This window comes from Corvus hawaiiensis, chromosome 26 (genome assembly GCF_020740725.1).
Source record: "Corvus hawaiiensis isolate bCorHaw1 chromosome 26, bCorHaw1.pri.cur, whole genome shotgun sequence".
NCBI classification, from domain to species: domain Eukaryota; kingdom Metazoa; phylum Chordata; class Aves; order Passeriformes; family Corvidae; genus Corvus; species Corvus hawaiiensis.
The window spans coordinates 41,839,884-41,865,301 of NC_063238.1; the positions used below are offsets into that span (position 1 = coordinate 41,839,884).

General features: G+C 51.7%; 1 protein-coding gene across 2 annotated transcripts in view; it reads right to left on the reverse strand.

Annotated features, from left to right (window-relative positions):
- Positions 1–10,557: 10,557 nt before the first annotated feature.
- The window catches only part of PTP4A3 (protein tyrosine phosphatase 4A3), a 43,970-nt gene continuing 29,109 nt past the window's right edge, over positions 10,558–25,418 (reverse strand). The window contains exons 1-6 of one of the 2 annotated variants that reach the window (XM_048286695.1): positions 23,597–23,697; positions 22,401–23,215; positions 21,001–21,093; positions 16,243–16,373; positions 15,837–15,911; positions 10,558–15,208 (exon numbers count right to left, since the gene is read on the reverse strand). In XM_048286695.1, the coding sequence (XP_048142652.1) occupies positions 15,091–15,208; positions 15,837–15,911; positions 16,243–16,373; positions 21,001–21,093; positions 22,401–22,505 (522 nt within the window). In that variant the 5' untranslated portion in view covers positions 22,506–23,215; positions 23,597–23,697 and the 3' untranslated portion in view covers positions 10,558–15,090. Of the gene's footprint in view, positions 15,209–15,836; positions 15,912–16,242; positions 16,374–21,000; positions 21,094–22,400; positions 23,216–23,596; positions 23,698–25,418 lie in introns of those variants that run through there. The other variant, XM_048286696.1, reaches the window with a different exon arrangement.

Below are 25,418 nucleotides of genomic sequence, written 5' to 3' on the forward strand. Positions count from 1 at the left end.
CAGGGAGCAGCAGACCTATGCCCACAGCAGCTTCCTACCCTCGTGCATGGCATGATCTGGAACAATGACATCCTGGGGCTGTTTTTCTGACACCAGTAGGTTTTCCAGCACCAGTTTGCTGTGAGTGGTTGCAATTCTCCCAGTGCCTGGAGCAGCAGGGGAGAAACACTAAGAAATATTCATTGCAAACCTGCCGTGGTGCTGGACTGCCTATAGCAGAAAGCTGAGAGCCCTGGAGTGTCAGGGGCTGGAAAAGGCCTTGGCCATCCAGATGGGAGCCTGTGGAGGGCTCTTGGCTTCATTTTTATGTGTGTCTTCCTTCCGCTGTGTCCCAGAGCCGTGGTGCCGGGAGGTTTGGGTAACCACATTGGGGGCATCCACCTGAGCCAAGAAGCCAGGAGATGTGGAGGAGCCTTGTGACATTCCAGAGTCCAGGTGACCAGCCATGGCCCATCCCTGACATCCTCAAGCCATGAGAGTTGTTACTTCCACTTTGAGGGCCAGACCTGTTTTGCCACTCTCACATTTCCTGACAGCACAGGGTGGTGGAGGTTATCAACAATGATTGTTTGATGCATTTAATTGGCCTGCAGTTAATTATATAGTATTTCTTTATAAAGACACTAATGAAAGAGAGCTGCCAGCACAGCTGATGCACTGGTCATTCACGTAGCCTGCCTGGGGGATGGCCAGGTTGGCCTTGTTTAAGTGTTTTAGGCTTGGCTCGGGAGCAGTCCACTTCAGCTGGAGCTACAAAGACCTGCTCCCAGGTCCCCTCTTTTGCTCTATTTAGTCTGTTTTATTCTATTTAGCCTTTTATTTTTCCCTGCTGTTTTCTCCAGGGAGGTTAGTGAGGAGGAAAGAAGAAGTGAGTTTGCCTTGTCATGAATTACACCCCTTCTGCCTCCTTCTTTCCTCTCAGACCATGGAGTTTGCCTTAGAATCCTGCCCTGGTTGTCCCATGTGGGAAAGCCCACGGTGTGATGGTGCTGCAGGGTTCCTGAAGAGGTCATTGATCCCCCACATGGGGCTGGGTCAGCGCTGGGCTGGGCTGAGAACAGCTGGGCCTGCAGCTCTCCCAGCCCAGCCACGTGTGCCACCCAACCCCACTGTGCCACTGCCCACCACAGCCAAGTGAAACTGTGCTCCAAAAAGGAGTAAGGCTGCTCCAAAAGAGGAGAATTGATTTACCAGCAGATCAGTGGCTCTTTGAGGCTGCATTCCAGGCCTCCAGCCTTCACTGTCTCTGCATCCATGGCCTCATCTGCTGCCTTGTCCCCCAACCCACAGTGGTGTTTTCCTCCCCAGTCTGGAGGCAGGATCTGTGATGCCTCCACAAGGAACGAGGTGTTCCCAAATGTAACTGAGCATCACCATGAAGTCACATCCTGCAGCTCCTCCTTCCCAATCCAGCATGTATCCCACCCTGACCTAACCCCAAACCCGAGGCTTCCATCTTCCTACATCTTCTCTCACTTTTTATTATAGACAAGTCTGGTGCAATGGAAAATGCGCCATAAACCAAAGCACAACCGTACAAGGCTGTGCAGAAACCCCACAGTGAGGTTGCACCCTTTCTTTTCAGGGGTCAGAGCTGAGAAATGGTCATGAGCTTTTTTTTTTCCTCAGAAGGGATGAATCCACAGCTTGTCCACCCTGGACAGCAGCAGGGCTGGGCTCAGAGCAGTTTGTGTAGATCTGCAGAGAGGACATTGTTCTCCATCACCCCCAGGGCTGGCATTCCCCAAATACATGACAGTCCAGTGCTGGTTTATGGTCTCCCCAAAGTGCCAGTGACAGAGAAGGGCTGCAAGACCCAGGGAAGGCTTTGCAAACCCAGCAGGGATGCTCTTGGCACAGCAAAGTGCTTTGACACCACAGGCCAGCTTTTTTCCCTTGTTTTCCTAAAGAAGCAAGATTTATGTGAGTAATCCAGGCAGTTTCAACCCAAATTATGCTGAATAGAAGAGCCCTCAAGCAGATTTTGTTCCCTCCGATTTGCAGGGGAAAAGCAGCCCCTGCCCTTGGGACTGTGGCACTGAGGGGGCCCTTCCTGTGCTTGGCAGGATGGAGGATAGAGAATCACTGGTGAAAAAATGGTCTGAGCTGCGCCTCTCCATCCTGGAGGATGTGTCTGAGGGACACGGTGCCATCCAGAGAGACCTGGACAAGCTCAGGAAGTGGGCCCACGGGAATCTCATGAGGTTCAACAAAGCCAACGCACCTGGATCAGGGCAATGCCTGTTATCAACCCAGGTACAAGACAGACGTGGACCTGCTGAAGTGGGTCTAGAGGAGGGCCATGAAAAACATCAGAGGGCTGGAGCACTTCTGCTTTGGAGACAGCCTAGGACAGTTGGGGCTGTTCAGCCTGGAGATGAGAAGGCTCCAGGAAGACCTTTTCAGTGCCTAAAGAAGGCATATAAGAAAGATGAGAACAGACTTTTTAGCAGGGTCTGTAGTGATGGTTCAAGGGGCAATGGCTTTAAACTGAAAGATGGACAATTTAGATTTGATATTAGAAAGAAGTTTTTTACAGTGAGGGTGGTAAAACACCAGCAAAGGTTGCCCAGAGAGTTGGTGGATGCCCCATTCTTGGAAACATTCAAGGCCAGGTTGGATGGGGCTCTGAGCAACCTGGTTTAGTGGGGTCTGGACTAGATGACCTTTTAAGGTCCCTTCCAACCCAAACCATTTTATGATTCAGTGATCCATGGAAGTCCCTCTACCATCTGCCTCTACCCAGCCTCCATGCAGGCATCCTCATCCATGGCACACTGGCTTTTAAAGCCCCTCCCAGTCTCCTGTGCCAGACCGGATCAAGGCTTATGGAGGGGTGGATGCTGAGCACCACCTCTCTTGGTTGTTCACAGCAGAACACTGACTTCCATAAATCCTGTTTACAACTGCAACAGCCTGTTTTTCAGGAGGGTACACTGATGTAAACCACGAGACCAGGTGGTTTTTGCACCCAAGCTGTCTCCCAAATCAAAGTGGTGTCCCAGGCCAGCTGGCACTGCAAGTCCATGCTGGACAATATGGCTAAACCTCTCCATGGTCTAACACAGGAGAGCTCATAGCATCTCCTTCCACCTTCAGCAGGACAGGGAGGCCGCGACAACCTCTGCCTCCCAACAGGAGGACACAAATGAAATGCTCCATTAGTTAGGGTTCATTCCCCATCTGGGGGCGATGGCTTACAGCCATCAGTAGATGATGGGACCAGGCAAGCCCGGCCATGTGTGATGGGAAGAGGAGAATTGAAAGGGTAGGACGCTTGGATTCATCCCGCTGGGTTGTCATCTCCCCCCTGGATTTATCACCCAGCGCTAATGAGAGGCAGCCGGCTCTGTGTGATGTGGACAAGCTCTGGCTCCGCGCTCGCAGGCAGGGGGGGCAGGGTTTGCCACGTCCTGGCGAAGGGTTCTCGGATGCTCCAGCTCAGCTCGTGTCCTCAGGAGTTCTCGGGCTGAGCCAGGGGGTGGTGGGGAAATGTGAAGGGCAGCAAAAGCGAGACAGGCTCTGCTGGGGCAAGCACAGCCCTGAGCCAAGCTTTTCTTCTGGCAGCCGGCACCAGGCATTCACAGAGGGATTATCTTTTCTTTCTTCTTTCTTTTTTTTTCCCTCCTGAAGTGTCTTGTATGGACCCTGGAGGGGAGAAGATTGTTTAAACCTGATGTGTCCCCTGTGGTCCTGCTGATGTTGCCAACCCCGCAAGGCTGCGGATGCTTTTCCACCTTCGCTCACTGTTCCATCTGCCAGGAGCTGCGGATCCCACCCTGCGCTGAGCCAACCCCCAGGCCCTCCTTGGATGGAGGAAGAGGATGCCGCCCACACCACCCCGAGAATCCCCCCCATCGTCTTCCTCACTCCTGGGAAGCCCCAATGACAAAGCCAGGGCTGCGACTGAGCCGCAGCAGGGAGGGGAGGAATCTCGGACAGGATGCAAGGAGCGGGAAGGACCCACAGCGCGGGTTTGGTTTGGCAGCCCCGTTTAGACAATAAAAGGTCAGGCTGCAGAGAAGCTTATTTTGTTGGTTTTTTTTTAATTTCCCTGGCTTTTGTTCAAGGCTGTGTCCTTAAGGACGGGGATTCTCTACGCCGGTGGCAGGCTGAGAGCACGGGTGGGCGGCTGGGTCTTTGTCTGGTGGGGTTTTTAGTGTGCAAATGATTTCGCTGGAGCACAGGCTGTGACAGGAGGAGGCTGGGCTGGGTATAAACTCAGGGCGAGGAGGTGAAACTGTGCACCAGGATTTGGTTTGGTTCAGTATTTGAAGTATCTTCTTTTTCACAGTGAAGTTTTAGAGGTTTCCAGGGGACCCAGAAGTTCAGGAATTGAAGCACATGCTGTGGAGGAAACTGCACACGTGGAATAAAATGAGGGCAAACAGCCCCAAGCAGAGCCTGGGATGAGGCAACAGGAGGGTCTGTATGGAAATGGTCACACAGGGTTTGACAGTGTGGTTCAGCGGTCTCAGCAGATCAGCTGCTTCACATTTGATTTTGGGTAGGATTTGACATTTTAGAAATGGTGCTGCTGCTTCCTAATCTTCTCAGGGCAGGGACAGTTTCCTAAAGCTGTGCATCCTACAGCTGTGCACCCTCCACTGAATCATCATCCCTGGAAATGTTCAGAAGACACTTCAATGTGGCCCTTGGGGACATGGTTTAGTGGTGAACATGGTGGTGCTGGGTTAATGGCTGGACTCAGTGATCTTAGAGGTTTTTTCTAACCTTTATGATTCTATAATCACACCCAGCCTTATCCCTGCTGTCCCATAGCCTGAGGGTCAAAGAGCACAGCACTCTGCTGTCACACACAAAGAGGTTTGCAGGGTCACTGTAGCTGTGCTTCTCCTCCAGTTCAGGGAGGTGAGTTCAGGTCTCACCTGGTGTATCCTGCCGGGCTCCCCAGAACTATCTCCTCTCCTTGGCCACTGTGCAAAAGAGACACAATGAACCCTCATGAGTTTAGAGGCTGCTATAACATCTGTCTGCTATCTGAGTTTCATACAAACTTCAGGACAAAGTAAGGAAACTGGTTCTTGGATGTAGAACAGCAGCTTCAGGCTCAACCCAAGCAAGCCTGGATCTCAGATCCTTGGAAGATGCAAAGGCCTTGATGCATGGGCCAACATCTTCTCCTGGTCTCTGGTACCAGTGCTAATGCAGTGCTAAGCCTCAGGAGCCTGCTGAGCAACAAAACTGCCTTCGTGGGCCAGACATGTCTAGGGGTGATGTCAGGCTAGTAATAAAAACAGGCTGATTGTTAATAAAACGTCTGATCTAGAATCTGATTCACAAAAGCATAAATAACAGAAATATAAAAAATACCAGTCAATGTGGTTTTCTGGAACAGGGGTCTTGTTGTACCAGCTTGATGTCATTCTTTTAGATCATGAGGCTGGCAATAAATATAACTGCCTATGCAACATGCTTGTAAAAGATTCGATTTGTACAGCGTAGTGTTCCAGTGGGGGAAAAAAGCATCACACAACAGTAGAGCACCTGTTAAATGAGCTAAGAGTTGGCTGTCAGACAGATCTCAAAAAGTGGTGATCAATGGCCAATCATCAGGGCCTGGATCTGTTTCTTCAGTGGAAAATCCTTGGCCCAAAGCTGTGCAGCCTTTCCCTCCAGTGAGCTGGAAATAAATGTGAAATTGCTCCTAAAGAAGCTGTGAAGAGAGAAAAATGGGGTGTAAAAGGACAACCACCCACAGGGACTGGTCAGTCCCTCTTAGTATGAAGCCATTTCACAGAACCATAGAATCATTAAGGTTGATTCTCTGCATCAAGTCCAACCATTAACCCAGCACCACCATGTTCATCACTAAACTGTGTCCCCAAGCGCCACATCTACATGCCTTTTAAATACCTCCGGGGATGGTGACTCCTCAGCTTCCCTGGGTGGCCTGTTCCAGTGCCTGATCATCCTTTCTGAAAAGAAATTTTCCCTGATATCCAATCAAAACCTCCCCAGGTGCAACTTGAGGCCATTTCCTCTTGTACTGTCATTTGTAACTTGGGTGAAGAGACCGACCCCCACCTGGCTCCAACCTCCTCCTTTCCTCCAGCTCCCTCAGCCACTCCTCATCAGAGTTGTTCTCCAGACCCTCCCTCAGCTCTGCTGCCCTTCTCTGGACATGCTCCAGTGCCTGCATTTCCATGCAGACCTCAGTCCATCCAGCTGGAAAGCACCCCAGTGGTGGATTGAGGATCAAAATGTGAGGGGCCACAGCTCAGCCTCTTCAGGACATGATGGATCACATGGCAAAAGCTGATGGAGCCAGAGACAGGGCTTTGAGTGTGGTAAATCTGCATCTCATGGTAGAAACACTCTCAAGAGAAAACAGAAGACAGGTTGAGTTATAGGTGCATGTAGGGAAGTGATTTAACGGCTTTAGATGAGTCTGAAATCCTCATCTGATGAGTTGTGGATGTTGAAATCTTCTGACAAGCTGTGGCTGCCCCATCCCTGGAAGTGTTCAAGGCCAGGCTGGATGGGGCTTGGAGCAACCTGGGATAGTGGGAGGTGTCCCTGCCCGTGGCTGGGGGTTGGAACTGGATGATCTTTGAGACCCCTTCTGACTCAAATTGTTCTGTGATCCCAGGATTCTGTGAAACTGAGTACAATCACACTTTAGAGAGCATACTGAACTGTCTGTGGGGGGAGCAGTCTGGACATAATTCCCTCTGCAGCCATGGACATTTTAACCATAGCAGACGGAGCTGGAGGAGACAGGTGCAGTGTCTGGAGAAGGTACATGCCCCAAGGGGAGTATCTCTCTCTGGAATCTTCTTCAGTGACCCAGTTCTGCACCCTATGAGCTATAAGATATCCTTTTTTTCTCTAGGATCTTCATAGGACTACAGGATGATTCAGGCTGGAAGGAGGTCTCCTGCTCAAAGCAGGGCAGTTATGGGGGTCAGCCCACCCTGAAATAGTCCCGGAATGGAGACTGGATAGAACGAATTGAGAAACTGCAAACAGAAAGACTAGACTTCTGTTCCCAGATGTGTCATTTGGCTGCAGCTGGGTGGTTACAGTTGTGTCTCTGCCTTACCCAGCTGTGTTGTCTCACTCAACCTGGCAGATTTGCAGCGCAGACAGAGCCCCGAGAAGGTATTTGGCAGCTCCAGGTGAGTTTTCATGATAAGCCCTTTATCACAGCCCTTGTTTTGAGTGCTGAGCACCCATCCATGAAAACAGAGTGCCTTGAACTGGGCCCCCCAAAAACCAGCCTGGCCGTCCTTGCCCGTCACCCACGGCTGCCTGAGCGCTGCAAAACAAGGCGGTGTTGTTTGCTTTAAAGATCAAAGCTCATTTAAATGCATTGCTTCTCCCTGTCTCCACCTGATATCCAGACAAGATGCCCTGGCTTAGGTGAGTCAGTCCCTGGCTGAAGTCAGCCGCAGTTATCTCTGCGAGGCGGAGGCAGCTCTTGCGTCGTCCTTCTGCCAGCGCCGACCCGCCAGGTCTCTCTAATCACCTCCGCCCCCGGTCCTTGGACCGAGCCCCGACTTGGCCGTGACGCGTCCCTGGAGGCTGCCCGGGTGCTGTGGGAGAGCAGCGCTGCCTCCTCTGCTCTGCGAGCCCCAAGGGAGATGTTGCAACAGAAACCAGCACCTGCAGCCGGGGAAGGGCATTTTCACAGCCCCTGGTCTGCACGGAACTCTCCGGCTGCGTGCGGCACATTCAGCTCTCCAGTGGGATGCGGGAGAGGCTGTCAGTTGACTTTTTTCCTTTTTTTTTTTTTTTTTTTTTTTAAGGATGCGCTGACAAAGCTCCAGGTGGCTGTTTGGCAGTCACGCTTTTCTCCTCGGTTGCTGACGCCGACAGCGAGTGACTCAGCCCTTTCCAGGCTCCCCGCAAGCCTCTTCTCTTCTCTTCCTGCCACTCAAATGTTCTTTCTCTCCGATGGTTAAAACAAATTCTGCCCCGAGGTCCTGCCCGGCGAGCGGCTCAGGCAGGGCAGCACGGCTCCTCGGTGTGGTCACGGCACAGAGCGGGGATTTGCAGGATCCCCTTTCTGAACCGTGCGGGCTGTCGTGTGAGCCTGGGCAAAGAGTTTTTCCTACCCCTCCTTGTTCTGTTCCCAGGAAAAGCTCCCCGGGCAAAACCCACCCCTGGTGATCCGCGTTCCTGTACCTTTGCCAAGCAGTGCCTAATTCTCCACTTGACTTTTCAGCTATATTTGTTGCAAACATTTTAATTTTCTTCCCAACCCAAGAGCTGCCCTACATTTTCATCCCTACGAGCATAGGAGTTTCCAGATACTGCAGCACAAGCAGGGCAGCACCTCCCACCCTCCAGGACCATGTGCCCAGACCCACGGGGTCTGCCAGGTCCTGGGGGGAGGTGAGACCTTTGCCCTGCACAGCTGATGGTTCAAGACTCCCTGGGCACAGAGGGAAGCTGGGAGACCCTTTCAGGCATCAGGATGAATGGGATCCTCATGTGGAGGTGTTGCAAATGGGCTGATTGCAAGCAGGTAGATGGGATCAATGATCAGAGCTGTGCTGTGCCTGGGAAGAGCCAGTGTTGGCCATGGCAGCCAGCAGCAGTCCAAAGTAATCAAAGGAAGGTTTCATCATGGTTCAGAATGTACCGAGGCAGCCCTCAGAAAACATTTTTTAATCTAGTCTTACGAGGCTGGACTGTGGCTGGTCTAGACTTTACTGAAGACCCTGCAACCTTTGCCTCCTTGCTCTGCAGAGATCTGTCTTGCTAAGGTGGGTTAGGAACATGGAGAGCTGTGAGCCATGGGTCATTTCCCAAGGCTTTGGGTGTCTCCAGCATGGATGTGTCTGTGTGAGCTGAGAGTTCTGGGGGTTCGTCTGTGGTGGTGGAGCTCTGAAAGGAGTGTCCATGACAATCTGAGGTCAGTCCCTCCTGAATCTATGGTGTTGTCCCTTGATCTCTGATGACTGGAAAGGGAGTCAGGGATGAGACCAAGCTATGGATGTTCACCTTGAGCTGGGGAGGATCTCACTGATTTTGTTGTTGGCAGGACTGAATGCACTGCAATGTGGGGCTGTGATGGGGCTTGCAGGTACCAACATCCTCTGCTGAGAACGGTTTAAGGCACTGTGGACCGTGGCACCAGTTGGGAAGAGATCAGAGAATCATAGAATAGAATCATAATAGAATGGCTTGAGTCGGAAGGGACCTTAAAGATCATCCAGTTCTACCCCTGCCCCCCACCATGGGCAGGGACACCTTCCACCTGATCAGGCTGCTCCAAGCCCCGTCCAAGCTGGCCTTGAACACTTCCAGGGATGGGGCAGCCACAGCTTCTCTGGGCAGATCCCTGTGAGTGGCCACCTTAGACTTTTCCAGAACCCCTCAATTTAATGAACTTTCATGGTAGTCCTCTTAGGGAGGGCAGGAACTCATGCACGGAGTGGCAGCAGCCTAGCACAGAGAGATGGGATCTGGCCTGCAGAGAGGTGCATGTTTTTGGGTGACGGAGAGCAAGGAGGAATGCAGCAGGTAGGAGACAGCATGTACAGGCAGGAGCACGGGTGGGTGTTTCTCCAGCACACATGCCGTGTTCAGCAGTCCCCCTGGCCCTCCTGCTTGAGAGGAGAGGCAGCAATTAGGCTGATTGAAGGCCCAGTTGCTTCTTGCACAAGGAGGAGGCAGTGCCCCTTGCAGCTGTGGTTCAAAGCCTGCAGGAGATAAAGATCTGCTGTGCCAAGTGCTTGGGAAGTGCTGGGGGAATCCAAGGACAGCTCTGGCCACGCCACCCTGCTTCACCTCTACCTTCTTCCAAGCTGGCATCTGGCTTAAAAGCTTTCCTCAGCCTAGAGCAGCATAAAGGGAGTTTCCTCCCCTCTTCCACACAACCCCATGTAACTACTTGGGAGTTCAAACAATTTTGTGTCAGCTTTCCTTTCTTACCAGCCTGTTTATGCAAGCTCCAACTCCTCAGCCTCCACGGAGACTCTCATCTTTGCCTTCCTTGGTCATGGGGAACAGAGTTAAAAACCCAGCTGATTTCATGAGCAGGTCAGGTGGGGTGTGTGTAGTGTCTCCTCTGGGTGCATTCCAGGGTGTCCAACCAAGTTTAGGCCATGCTCTACTGGATATAAAATCACAGAATGGTTTGGGTTGGAAGGGACCTTCAAGATCATTCAGTTCCAACTGCCCCACCATGGCCAGGGACACCTTCCCCTAGATCAGGCTGTTCCAAGCCCCGTACAAGCTGGTCTTGAACACTTCCAGGGATGGGGCAGCCACAGCTTCTCTGGGCAACCTGTGCCAGGGCCTCCCCACCCTCACACGGAAGAATTTCTTCCTAATACCTAATCTAAAACCACCCTCTGTCAGTTTGAAGCCATTCCCTCTTGTCCTGTCACTCCAGGCCCTTGCAAAAGTCTCTCTCCAGTTCTCTTGTAGCACTGGGAGGTGCTCTGAGGTGTTCCTGAAGCCCTCTCTTTTCCAGTCGGAACAAACTCCCCCAGACACTTCCACCCTTGGCCAGAGTTCAGCTCTGCCTTTGCCTCCCACATCCTGATAACTCCCATTAGCAGCACCAGGCACACAGGGATGTACAAAACAGTGAACGCTTTTTATTTCGCTGCTGGAGTGTAACCACCGTAATTTCATAAAACTCAAAAAACCAAAAAAAGATTACCGAAGGCGTACATTTTTTTTTTCCTTTTTACACAAGATGTTAAGTAAACAGACAAGTTTCTTTTTAAAAAGGTTATAAAGTGTCAAGATCCTATACCTCATCTGCATATTCAAAGTGATGCTGTCTGATACAAAAAGCATTGGGTACAATAATTTAGCTATGGCTCAGACCAAAAAAAAAAACCAACCAAAAAAAACCCAACAAAAAAAAGTCATCTGGGCTTAATCTATACACTACTATGGCCGCCCAGGGGGTTAAAAAGGAAAATATGCAGTTCTTTGTTGCACAGAAAGGAACAGCAGGGAAGTGGAGAGTTCATTGGGAGATCATCGTCTGAAGGGAAGCGGCAGAACGCCCCCTCCCCGGGAATGTCTGCAAGAGCCCGGCCCAGGACCCCCCTCTGCACCAAGAAACCAGCCACATTTGTCTCCCACCAGACAGAATCCCATCCAAACCCACCCGCCAAGCTGCACCTACCCAGCGTGCTGGCAGCAAATAAGATACAAGACCTTGGAAACTGCATGGAAGTCACGAATCTCCCTGTGCGCTTTCCCACTGGGACTAATAAAAACCAAACAAACCCAATGAAAAAAATAAAAAAGGAAACTACTTGTTCTATTGTGGATAGAGCCAGACTCTGCTTTCTCGGGAAAGCTGTTCCTCATAAACCTCTGAAGCTCCCAGCCCAAGCACCACAGTGTCAGCCTTACTGCAAGACTCATAATATGAATTTAAAAATGCAAAGTCTTTAAATGTGTGTCACTAGAACCTTCTTAAATGAAGAGCTGGACATTTGTGATGGCCACATTTCTGCCTTCCCACCATCCCGCCCCCTCCACGTGTTTCCATCTGACTGGAAAACAAACAACAGAAGGGATATTTGAGGGCATATGTGTGCTGTGTGCCACTGGTGAGAGGACACAGCTACAAATTCCTGGTCAGATTTATTCCCTCATATGAGGCTCAACCATGACTGACGCCTGGGTAAAGGCTACAGGCTCTTGGTTTGATGGTTGGGGCATCTCTGCTTTGCCATCCCTTGGGTCTCCACAGTTCTTGCACCAGTTTGGAACCTTGTCCCTGCAAATTATGGGAGGATGGTGGCTTTCCATGGAGGGTGAGGATAGGGGTGAGAAATTATAAAACCCAGTTTGAGCCTTTGCTTCTGGAGAAAAGGGCAGGATGAGGTGGCTGGTTTGTAGCCAAAGCCCTGGGGGTGTCTGTTCCCTGTGACATCTGCCAGGACTCAATGGAAACAACCGGAGTAGGAACAGCACTGGCAAATACATCAGATTTTTAAGGTTCTCTTTTCAGCATCTTGGCATTTGAGGTGAAATGAGGATTAGTGTACAAGGAGAGACCCCAAGACCAGCCCAAACCATGAGCCCTTGGCTGCTTAGGCCTTCCTCTGGTGCTGTCTACTGAGCTTCAACTTTCCCTCTTCCCAACTGTCTCAAGACTTCTGAGCTGTTCTTTCAGATTTCCAACCCAAATCCCCCTTGGAAGACCCCTCAATTTCCCCAGCCTGTTGCTTCTGTAACCCTCTCTAGAGGCTGAAACATCGAGAAGCTGGTACCTCACAGGAAGGAGCCCAAGTCCATATTAAAAAAATCCCAAGTATTTGGCAGTCCAACCCAGAGAAACTTTTGAATTCAGCCCTCCATGCAAGACAGCAGCTCCTGGGCTGCTAAGGTGTCCTTTCTATGGCAGCAGCACATTTTGTGATTAAGGGGGAGATCTCCATGGAAAAAAAAAAAAAGGAAGAAGATCTAGGACAATTAAAGCAGCATGATTTAGTTTGGTGGTTTTTTTTTTTTTTTTCAGTGATTCGTAAACTGAAGAGGATCAAGATGCTACTCTGCCAGTCAGAGGCCCTCAGGATTTGGCCACATGGCCAGGTCAAGGACTGCTTTTATACCAGAAGCTCCCTGATTTTAAGGTGATTGGGTTGATGCTACATAAAGTGAAGCCTGCCCCATGGTCTTCCCTCTAAACCAGCCCCCCAAGCTGAGGCCTGACTGAACTGGCTCAGGAGTGGCCAAAGGAGGCTGAATTCAACCTCCTCTGTCCCCAGCCTGACTCCAACTCAAAGGCATTGTGGCTGAATCCCAGGACCTCTGGCCCTGGGCCATGTTCCAGGTGATGCTGCCATGAGCATGGGTGAGGAAAACTCATCTTGCCAGGTCAGAAACATCTCCAAGCCTATAAAGCAACAGTTCCCACAAGGAAGGGTATGGGATCGGGAGGTTTCCTGGCTAGCAGGGATTGAGGCTGTCACCACCACAATGCTGAGCCACCTCCTATGTCCCTGGGGATGAAGCAGCACCTATTTTAGCAGCAGGAGGACAGACCCAAGCAGGAAGGGGATGGCGACCCACCCATCAGGGTGCTCTAATACAGGGTCAGGCCTTTTTATCAGCCCAATTCTACACCATTCCCAACCAACACAGACCCTTTGACCATTGCTGCCTTCTCCACGAGTCATAGGAACCAACAGCCTGGGATAAGGCAAGAGAAACTCAAGGGAGTGAGGGCTGCCTCACAATGTGGACGCTTGGAGAAGCCCGAGGTGTGTGGTGTGACAACTCCAGGGCCACGTGTGGAGGGTCCCCACCTCACTCAGCACCACAGCTTATCCCAAAGGATGGCTTTCCCTGCCCTGCAGTGGGGTTGGCCCCCATCGGGACAGGAGAAGTGGTGCTGGGAACAGCTCCAAACATCTCCTCTGCCCACCCATGTGGCGGTACAAAGCAGTCCCCGACCTTCTGCAGGTACTGAAGGTGTCTAACCACCCTTCCTCCCTACCTGTCCCAAGGGAGGAACCCCCTGAACCGAATTTCTCTGGGTATCTACTTTTGGAAGGCACAGAAACCTTTGGAAACACCCAACACATGGCACTGAAGACATCTCAAGCTGGGCAGCCTAAAACCCCAGGAGGTGGATGACCAGCCCTCCTTGTCCCAGCAGCTGTGATCCTCTGCAGCTGAGGGGTGAGCAGCAGTCAGCTCAAAGGACACCTGGAGCATCCCCTGGGCCACACGTATGTCCTGGTGACAGTGGATGGCAGCCAGCTGTGACACAGTGGTAGGGATCAGTCTGGGGGACCATGGGTCACCTCCCAGGCTCTGCTGGGCAGTGATGGGAGAAAGAAAGGCCAGAGGATGTGCGGAAGACAAACAGGTTGGTTTGTTTAAGTTCTTTTTTTCCTTTAATTAGCAAATTTCTTTTTATCCTCGTTAAAAGAAAAAAAAACATTCCCACACCCCCTACGTGCCCACTGCTCCAGCTGCTGCAAGCGTTCAAAGGCAGAAAGTTGAGAGATGTTTAATGTCCCAGATCAGTGGCAGCTCTGAGCCCACCCCATCAGGGCATGTGCCAAGGGGTGCCAGGCGCCTCGGTACAGATATGGAAAAGGCAGGTGCAAAATTAGGTGATGTGCTCTTGCCAGAACACCCAAAATCCCCTAGGAAAGCTGCAGCCCAGCCCCTCGGCCAGCAAACACAATGGTGGAGGACATGATTGTGCCTTGAGAGGCATGTTGTGTCCCCAGGCCACTGCAGCCAGAACTGGGGTTTGTGCCACAGCTCAGGGATGGGGACTTGACAGAAGAGAACCCACCACCCTGGGCACTGAATCTGGAAACTGTAAGAGCACCCCACACTTTGGGGGACCCAGTGCTGATCCAGCATCCCAGCAGAGTGCCTCAAAAGCCCTGCCGAGGTCCCCAAGGTTCCCAGGGGCTCTGCCTTCACTGCAGCAAGCCCCCAACGAGCCCCCTCTGCAGCATCGCAGCTGGCATCGAGGCAACAGGGAGGTGGTGAGGTGACAGAGGGGCCAGGAGAAAGGGAGTGATGCTGGGGGTCTTAGCTCAGCCCTTCCCCTGGTCACAAGGCCAGCACTGAGCTAAGAGCCCCTGTCACCTCTCCCTGATATCACCACCTTCCCCCCTGAGGCCACTGTGCCATCCCCACCTCCATCCCCGCTGCTTCAGCCCTTATTTATGGGGAAGAGGTGGGGAAAGGTTTTTCTGGAGGTGCTCTGGCCCTCCTGCACCCCCATCCCTTCTCAGCTGGCACAGCCCTGTCTGCATCACCCCAAACCAAGCACCCTTTGCCCACCCCTCTCAGTGCAACAGGAGGGGAAGAGGGGAGGAGGTGGTGATGAAGAATGGTCACATGAGCTCATTGCCTGCTAACATCAAGAGTCAGAGGGCAGTGCTGCCTTCTCTCCTTGGTGCTGCAGCTGGAGACAGCAGCCTTTTTTGGGGATCCAGCAAGATGAGTGTGCTGTGAGTGCTGGAACACACTGGAGATGCTCCATGTCCTCAGCCCAGCCCTGGCTGAGGGGCAGCGCGTGGGGAGCGCAGGGCTGGGCGAGGAGGTGAGGGGGTGGGATGTGTGCGAGTGCCCGGGGGTCTGTGCACGGATTTTGGCAAGAGGTCATTGAGGTTACATGATGCAGCATTTGTTCTTGTGGTTATGAGGGTCCTTAAATCGGAGTCTCTGCTTTGGTCGGTATTTTTCCAAGTACGTCAGCTGCTTGCTGTTGATGGCTCCTCTGCGCTTCCTGTGGGGACAGAGAAAGGCCAGAACAGTCAGAGGTGTGACATGAGATCCCCCCCAACCCAAACCACCCCTGTCGGGGTGCTGAGCCCCCCTGTCTGGAGCACGAAAGGATTTTGGAGGCTGAAGCCAGGTGCACTCTCCAGGGATGGAGACAGGCACTGACCCCAGCAGCTTTCCTCACTCATCCACCCTGGGAGTCCCAGGACATGGAGAGTGGGGAGGGAAGGGGGGAGGGAGGTGGGGTGACTGCCAAAAACTCAGGGATGCTGCCCCAGCCTCCTGCAGCCCTGCTGCAAAGGCACAGGGTGCTCCATACCAATGCCTCATTTTCCCACTCCCAAAGGAGAGAACCCAAAGGAGAACCCCGGTGTCACAAAAAAAAAAAAACCCTGGGACATGCCAGGTCTCTCCATTCCCTCAGAGAGGGAATGCAGGTCCCATCCTCCCCACTGCCAGCTCCTGTCTAATTCCAGCACTTGGGAGCACACTGTAGGGGGGATTTGAGCAAAGGTGGCCTGAAGATGGTTGAAATCTCAGGGCTTGATGTGGTGCTGAAATTCAGCTTCCTGAAACACATGGAGGGGAAAACTCAGAGATCTGCTCTGACACCACAACACTGCTGCACTTACTGTCGGATGAACTGGATGGCGTCTTCATACTTCATCCCACTCTCGATCAAGGCCAGCGCGACGAGGACGGGAGCGCTGAAAGGCAAAAGCAGTGGCTGTCACTCCCCAGTCACACAGCCCAGAGGCTGATATCCATCATTTAAAGTTCAAGAAGAAGCTCAAGGTAGCAGATCCCCCCCATCAACACCTACTCCCACTAAGGTTTCACAAAACCCTCTTCAAAGAGGGACTGGGGAAAGGAAGGAGGAGCGTAGGCATGGTCCTCCCTCTTCTGCCTTCACAGAGGGCATCTGGGATAAAACCCTGTTCAAAGTAGGGCTGGGGAAGGGAAGGAGGAGAGCTGGCATGGTTTTCCCTCTCCTGTATTCATGGAGGGTGGCAGCTGGGGTGCTGGGCTCGGACTCACCGCCCCAGGCCGGCCACACAGTGCACGGCCACGCAGCAGCCGGGGTCCTCGCAGAACTTGGTCTTCAACAAGTTGAGCCAGTCTTCCACAATCTTGCTGGGAGGAGGCGCTCCATCATCAAATGGCCAATCCTGCAAGGTTGGGAAGAGAGAAATGCTGTCAAGACTCTGGGGAAAAATTTACAGGGGTTGTTTTTTACTCAGGGTGTTGGTGTTTGGGGCCTCAGCAGTGGGGAGGTAGAAGAGTGCCAGGAACTGGGCATGTAGGAGGGCTTTGCAGCATCATCCAGAATACAGGAATTCCCTGGCTGCTTTGGCTCAGGGTTTTAAGCCATACAAGTCTAGGTGTGGGGTCTTTCCACCTCCTCTGGACAGGTTCAGCCTTCAGGAGCACCTGCAGGATCTGCAACATGGTCCCCATGACCTCCTGCTTATGCAGACCAGGATGGCCACCCCCTGCCCCATCCCCATCCAGATGCCCTCACTGAGCTTTGGGGTGATGCAGGTCCCATCCTCCCCCCTGCCAGCTCCTGTCTAATTCCAGCACTTGGGAGCACATTGTAGGGGATTTGAGCAAAGGTGGCCTGAAGATGGTTGAAATCTCAGGGCTTGATGTGGTGCTGAAATTCAGCTTCCTGCAACACCTGGAGGGGAAGGGGAAAACACAAATCCCAAAAGAATGGTCTGGGGACCCACTAACACAGCCCTAGAGAGAGTCAAAGAGGGGAGATCACTCCAAATGGGGCCATTTAAATACCATCCTTCAGGAAAGGCTATTAAGGGAACAAAGAAAAAAAATCCCATCTTCTTCTGAGCTTCATCCTCAAGTTGCCGAAGTTCAAAAATGGAACATAGTGAGGAAGTTGGTCAAATGGGTTCTGCATTTGATACCCCTCAGCCCTGGGCTCAGTTATGAGGATAAGTGTCCTAAAGAGGGTATTTCTCTCCCAAAACAGATTTGTCAGGAGGAGCATGGGCACTGGCTATGCAGCAGTGGAAGAGAGGGGCAGGCAGGGCAGCACCACTTGGGAGAGGATGTAGCTTGGTGAGCCCTGAAGGGTGGGAGGCATTGGGCCCTAATCTTAGATTTTGAGGAGTGAGTCACTAAGCTGCTGTGCTGGAGTCATCCATGGTGTGAGATGGCAAAATAAGCTGCTTCACTTCAGTGCTTGAACAGGTGGTGTGATTTCTGTCGGAATTTGATAGGAAAGGAGCACACTGGGCTTCAGGGTATTTGCAGTGCTTGAGCCAGCCCCACCCCACCCCACCCACCCTGTGCCTGTGCCTGTGCCTGTCCTACAAGGCCATCTCCTCCTGCAAGGCCATCTCCTCCTGGCAGCCAAGAGTGCAGGTCAGGGGCTCACACCAGGTATCACACAGCACACCACAGAATCATCCTATGATGGAATGGCTTGGGATGGAAGGGACCTTCAAATATTACCTAGTCCAAACCCCTATCATGGCAGGGACACCTTCCACAAGACCAGGCTGCTCCAAGCCCCATCCAAGCTGGCCTTGAACACTTCCAGGGATGGGGCATCCACAGCTTCTCTGGGCAACCTGTGCCAGTGTCTTACCACTCCCACGATAAAAACTTTCTTCCTTATATCTCATCTAAACCTGCCCTCTGTCAGTTTAAAGACACTCCCCCTTGTTCTGCCACTACATGCCTCTGTAATAGTCCAGCTCTCCTGCAGTCCTTTAGGGATTGGAAGGGGCTCTAAGGTCCCCACAGACCTCCTCTAATAGACCCCACAGGTCTATCTTTAGAAGCACAGAATTTTTTAGGTTAGAAAAGCCCTCTAAGATTAATATGTCCAACTGTTAACCCAGCACTGCCAAGGCCACCACTAAACCATGTCCCCAAGTGCCACATCTATACCTCTTTTAAATACCTCCTGCTTCCCTGAGCAGCCCTTGTAAATGCTTGACAACTCTTTCAGGGAAGAAATTTTTTCCTAATATCCAAACTAAACCTCCCCTGGAGCAACTGGAGGCTGTTCCCTCCTGTCCTTTTGCTTGTTACCTGTGAGAAGAGACCAACCCCCACCTGGCTACAGCCTCCTTTCAGGGAGTTGTAGAGAGGATAAGATCTTCCCCAAGCCTCATTTTCTCCAGGCTAAACACCCTCAGCTGCTCCTCAACAGACTTGTGCACCAAGATATATTTATATATGAAATATATATACCAAGATACATATAAAAAAATATACCAAAAATGTACATATCAAATTGTCATAGGTTAGCAAGCATAGTCCCGGAAGGGACGTCCTTGCTAAGGGGTGCTTACAGTTTCCTCTGGGAACTGATAGCACCTATCAGTTGGCCAGTTTGAATATGGACAATTCTCTAAGCCACTTAAAGTTGTGATCACCTCTGTGATCCACATTTAAGAATAGACAAACTCCCCCCCAAGCTCTCTCTCGTTTCCGGCGCTGGGACGGGTGGCTGCAGGCCCCGTGTGGGGGCCAGCGGGCCCGGCCAGGCCCTGCTTGGGCCAGGCCGGGCTGGGCCACGGCCATCCTAGAGCCGATGGACCTGTTCCAGCTGTGGAACCCCCCCCACTGCCTTGCCATGGGCAGCTGGAGCGGCTTGGCTCTCCCCCCTCTCCACTGCGATAAGAAACATTCAACATTCCAGCTGCAAAGCCGAGGTGAGATTAACCCTTTTATTGCTGTGAAGAGCTGAAAACCTGAGGGAAGAGAGAGAGGAGATGCTTAAAGCCGAAATCCTGTTGTGAAGCTATGATATATCAGGGTATCCCGTTGTAATTTCATGAAGATATAGGGGGTGGAGTGTTCAGCTCGTAAGCAAAAGCACCTGCGCTGAGATAGGCAGATGCTGACGCAGCTGTAATTTCATGAGAAGTTTGGACAGGGAGAGATGAACCAGATGAGGACTTTTGCTCCAAACGGGAAAGGAGAAAACCTCAGTCCCTAGAGATGGTCCCAGAGATAGTCCTAACGATGAACATGAGGAAGACCCTTTGCTCCCAGGGAAGGAGAAGGGCCTCTGTTTTTGTTTCTGAACGGCTCAACCTTAAAATTGTACCCCAAAAAACTTCAAGAGTGGACCCTCGAAAGCAGTTGCGGGAAAAGCTGCAAGTCGGGGGAAGGGACTCACATGCGAGCAGAGACTCCTCTTCCTAAATGGACTGAACAATATTTGGAAGTGGGTGGCTGTCTCGTTGTGATAATGTTTTCATAGCACGAGCAAGAAGAGACTTCTCTTTCTAAATGGACTGAACAAGGTTATTATGGAAGTGGTAAACAGACTGAACATCTTAAGGGTTGTCTTTTTACGTTGTCAGTGGGAGAAGGGAGGAAGGTGGGGGGAGGAGGAGAGTTCTGAAGGTGGTATATTTTTTTTTTTCTTCCCTCTTTTAGGTTTGTTAATAAACTTCTTTATATTCTTTCAAGTTTGGTGCCTGCTTTGGATTTCTCCTAATTCTTATCTCACAGCAGATAAACAGAAATGAGTATTTTGGACCAAACCACTACACTAAATTGGTGTTTCCGCCCGGTTACAAACTGAACCCGCGACACAAATATAAAGATATACCATGATATATGTGTGTGTGTATATATATATATATATACACATCTCAAATATATATAGAGATGTATTTGATACAATTATATAAAGATATTTCTGTATTGGCATAGATACATGTATGTATAGAAAACTAGCTTATAGATATATCTATGATTTACCTTATATATAGGTTATAGAAACTTTGATATAGAAGCTATTTAGTTTCTATAGTGTCTTATATAGTTTCTCTAACTCTCTATATAAAACATCTCCTAGATATGTATCTCTCCACATAAGAGAGATGTAAGAGATGTAAAGAGGTACATATATCCTAGATATAGAAACTCAGACTGGAGGCTCCAGTTAGAAATGGGGTAGAAGGCAGAATTTGGTGTGTAAGTGAGCAGATGTGATCTCCAACATACAGATTCTATATGTAGGATAGAGCTATCTTTCCAAGATATATCCTGTAGAGACACAGATTGCATCTTTATCTAGAGACATCTGCATCTGGAGGATCTGTATCTAGAGAGCCACAGGATTATCTACCTATATCCCTGAGGATCTAAGATACAGCCTTCTCTCTCTCTAGGATACACATTATGCAGACAGAGCTATATAAAGGTCCTACACACAGAGGACCACCCCAGGAGACATGAGGCACTTCTAAACCCTTCCCTAAATAATAAGCAGAGCCTCACTTCCCAGCTGGAGCTGAACTCCCTGGCAGGGCTATCACGCCTGACATCATCTCCAATTACTTATCAGCCAAGATACAGCCCAGGCAGCTGCCTGCTCTGCCTTTCCCAGCTTGCTGCCTCCTCCCTTTCATCCCCCCCAGCTGCACCAGCTGGCTGCTGGAAGAGCAGAAAACCCTCACACCACCCCCCAGGATAAGATAACAGCCGAGGGTAATGGGAACCACGCGCATCTTCCACGTGGGATCAGGCGCTCTCATCCCTGGATGTTTCAAAGCCTGAGCAACAGGCAGGGAAGGCAGCTGCCGACTCAGCTGGGTGAGTCACAGTTTCGGCTGCGTGGGCAGCACTTCTTTTTAAAGCACCAGCCTCAGCTCAGCTCAGCTGGGCTTCCAATTTTGCTCCTCGGCAAGTGTGATGCTGTGTTGGGCTACCAGGGTGTTTCACAGCCCCAAGGGATGAGATATTTAAGGGTGGTGTTGGGGCAGCCCCCCGTCCCCCCTGGTGCCCATCCTGCTGCCCACCTACCATGACAGTGATGCCGTCCTTCTCCAGGGGGGTCTTGTCATAGGTCACTTCACACACTCGCACGACCGTGGTGGCACCGTATTTCTTCAGGTCCTGGGGAAGGAAGGAGAAGGAGGGGTCTGAAGAGACCCTGACAGATGCACCCGTTAACCCCAACACATCCAAGCCCTGCTATGACCATGTGGTGCAGTATGGACCCTAAAACAGTGCTGTGCCCCATCTCTGAAACTTTGACCCATGGTCCATCCAGCCTGGCAGGTACAAGGAAATATGAAATCCCACCAAAGCCACGTGGCCTTGCAGGATTTTTGACCAGCATCTTCATGACTCCTCAGAGTCACGAGTACCAATGGGGCCATTTATTTTTAAGCCCTGACAGCCACAACAGCAGGGATTTTACACCCCAGTCAAAGAAACATCCCTGAAATGGGTGCAAGTCCTCTGAAGGAGAAATTATTTGTGCCTGGTGAGGTCACACTCCTGATACAGAAATGCACGGAAGCAGCTGGGGGGGAGTCGTAGCATGCCCCACCAACCGAGCTCAGCATCTCACAGATGGCTCAGGGGCTCCTTCTCCACCTTGCTGCTGTATCCCATCATCACTCCAACACGCTGCAGGCTCAGGCGTGGGACTTGGGATGTTTCCAGCATGGCTCATTGCCCAGTGCAAGGATTGCCCCCGGATTACGTGCCCGGTGCACCGGCCTCGCCGGGCACCATGAGATCATCCCCGCCAATGATCCACCTCCTTTGTTCCCCATGTGCACTCACCAGACCGTGGTGAGCCCCCCACATGCTCAGCAGCCTGGCCAAAAGTCTAAGAGGCTGGAGGAAAGGGGCATTTTTCTCCCTTCCCACTGGTGTAACCACAGGTAACCCCATTGCCTTGTGTGCAGCGTGCAGGGTATGGGGGGGCTGTCCCCAAATCACAGGCACCTTCCTGTCACCCTGAGGCAGTAGCACTCACACAGGTGCTGCCTATGCTGGCTCTTGCAACACCAAACTCTCCAGCACTACCCAACACGCTCTGAGCATTGGAAATATGCTGGGATATTTGGGATGAAAAGTCATTATTGAGGTGCTGGGAGGTGCAGGGCAGGTTGTGTGCACCCATGTGCATCGCTCCAGAGTCTCGTGACATGATGTGCTAGTGGAGCTGGCAGGGGATGCAGCGGGAATGGGGACACTCTGCTCCATCTCTACTGTGCCCAAACATCATAGTTGGGGTCCTGAAAAACATTCCATCCCAAAAAGCTGGCAATGATTAGACCCACTGCCCCAGGATGCCATGAGGGGCTGTGGTACCAAAGGGGCTGTGCTGTCCTCTCATCTACATCAGCTTTTAGCCCCAAAAGATGCAACTGGACCCTGGTTCCCCACTTCCAGCCTTCCCTCCTTACCTCCAAGAAGGTGCTGAGCGTGGCATTGGTGGGGTTGTGGGTGATGAGGAACCTCATGTTTTTGTAGCAGACCTCCACGGGCGCAGGGCGGTTCATCCGGGCCATGGTGGGACAGTGGGAGGGTGAGGTGGTGCTGACAGTGGTGGGGGAAAAAACCCAAGAAAAGTGTGGTGTGAAGGGGCAAAAAAAAAAAAACCCGAACAAAAACCCAACAACCCCTCTGTGCTTCAAAAATAAAAATAAAACAGGATCAAGAACTCAATATACAGACGTTGTGCAAATAATCCCAACTCCTGGGAGTGCGCCGGCTTCTTTGACACACCACAAGCTCCCCGGGGGGGAAAAAAAGCCAGATGGGGAAAAAAAATAATATTAATGGTAATAATAATAATAATAATAATTAAAAAAAAAAAATCCCTTTGCTGTAGTGTTGGCGTCCTCTGTGTGTGTGCGACGGCGAGCGGCTGCTGCCTCCGGTGCCGTGCGCTCCCGGGCGCTTTAGAAAGGCCTCTGCATATGGGGGGTGGTGGTGGCGGGAGGGTGACCCCCGTCACGTTACCCCATCGGGGTATGTGGAGTACTTGGGGGCGGCACGGGGGGCCGGGAACCTATGGGGCGGCGTTGGCGGCGTCCGGCAGCGGTGCCTCGCTGGGGCGATCCATGCACGGGAGCCTTGAATGGTTGAGTCGGAGGGTCAGGGTGCTGGGCGAGACGAGGAGAGGCGGCCGGAGGCTGCTTCACAGGGCGGATTGCCGGGGGCTGCGGGGCTCACAGCTGCTCCTCAGCACCTCCATAAATCCCAGCGGAGAGCAAGGCTGCAGGGGAGGGAAAGGGAAACGCGGTGGTGAGAGTGTCCTCCCCAAGGAAGCCCCTGCCTGGTGTGGGTGCCCCTGAAGGCACCATCACTTTCTACATCCCCTATGAGTATCCCTGACCATCCTCATCTTCACAGGAGACCGTAGATTAGAAAGCGAAGTGGTATTTAAAGTTAAAACTGAAATATCATCTGGAGAGCTGAAATGGCACTGGAAAGCCAGAGGGGGTAACTCACATTTCACCCACAGAAGGGAAAAGCACATGGCAGGGAAGGCCTTGCTCCCATATGCCACCCAACATCTGCACCTGCTGGTGAATTTAAGCAACCAATCAACACCAGCTGACCCCCCTGACACCCATCCAGATCCCCCAGACCTCACCTTTGTGTCCCCAAAAAGCACGCTGAATATCTCCACCCCAAGCGCACGCTGTGCCCGAAACCAGCTGCCACTGCTGCTAATCGGCCACATGCTCCTGGCGCTGGGCTCATGTCCACCAAATGCACCTCTAATGCTCTTAGGAGAACTAAGCCGCCTGCAAATGAGCTTTCTTGGGGAGGGGGGGCCGTGGAGGGGGTCGCCTGTGTGTGGTTTTGGCAGCGTTAGTGATGGATGTGTCTCCCTGCCTGCTCATCCACATTCCCACACCGCTGGCACATTGCTCCCTGTAATGGACCCCTGCCCTTTAACCTGCAGCATCTTTGCTTCCAAGGATGGTAATGGGAAGAATTAAAAAAGAAAATCAATTCCCACTGTGGAAATGCCCGAATCCACTTGATGATGGGCCCAGCAGGAAGGTGAGAGCTCTGCCAGCCCCACTCGGGGCTGAGGGAAACCCAGCCGGAGCCTCCCCATGTTGTTCCCCAATGGACTCTTGTTTTGAAACTGGTCCTTCCCCCAGGTCAGCGGCTGCTTAGTGCCTCGTGGCCAGAGCCTCAAAATAGACGATAAGCACATAAGTAACCCGAGCCAGGCCAGCAGGCACCCCCTTGCCTCTCCTCACAGCAGCCAGAAACTTTCCCCTCTGGATTGTTTCACCCTTATGCAATGAGACAAGGTGGGAGCAGGGACATGAGCCAAGCGCTGACCAGTTTGTCACAGCACCTGGGTGCTGACAATGGCTCTTCCAAGCCCGAGCATAATTTACAACCTGTTCAACAGCTCCTACTTCTCCAATCATACCCAGGAATGGAAAGTTAAACAGCAATGGGAAAAAAGGCAGGTGAGGTGTCAGGGGAAGTGGATATGCTCTGCTGAAAGTGTCCAGTTTGCCTGCTAAAATCATGGACTTTTCCCATCAACCATGCCCCATCACTCATGACTTCTTTTTTTCCCTATAAAAACCAAGGTAATGCTACCCCAGAGCCCTGCAAAGTTCAAACCCTGCCTGGGCTGTAGGGGATGAGTGGGACATTCAGGGGGGAAGACTTTCCAGTCCCAATTGAGAAAATCAGATTTTAGCAGCTGATGGAGTCTGGAAGCTTGGTTGAGGGATGGGAGTGAGGTGGGAGCTGCCTTCCTGCAGCATTTTAGGTGTGATTCAGAGCAGCTTGGCCCACAGATGATGCTGAACCCCCCAGGGTAGCTGACCCTCCCCACCTGGACCATAGCAGCTGGAATTTTTGCTCAAAGCTTGCAACAATCCCGCAAGATGGGCTGGGAAACCTGCTCTCCCCACAGTGTTCACCATGCTTTTTCAGTGATGATCCCACCCACCACTTTCTTTGTGGGATCTGCTTCTCCCCAAGACGATCTCACCATGGCTGGGTAAGAACCAGTGTGGTGTTTCTGGAGGGTAGTTTTGGGCTGATTTTGGCTGTGTGGCTCCTACATGTCCAGCTGCTGATCTGCCGGCCAGCACAACCATGAAAAGAACCAGCAACCAGTGAGTGAACGATTCCCAAGGAAAACATGCTGGCAATCCCCTCAGCAAGCTTCATCTTTTTCATTTCAAGGGAAAGAGAGCTTAAAACCCTCCAAAGGGATGGGAGGTGGGAGGGATGGGCAGCCACAGCTGCCTGCTCAAAGGGAAGAGCTGATGCAAAGTAGGAATTGCCCCAAACTGTCCCCTTGCAAACCCAGTTTCTCTGAAACAAAGGACTTGAGGATCTTTTGCTTTTACTTTTTATGCCTTTACTCTTCAGGCTTCCAGTGTGTTTCATGCCATCTGTCCCAATGATTTGATCTGATCCCAATGATCGAT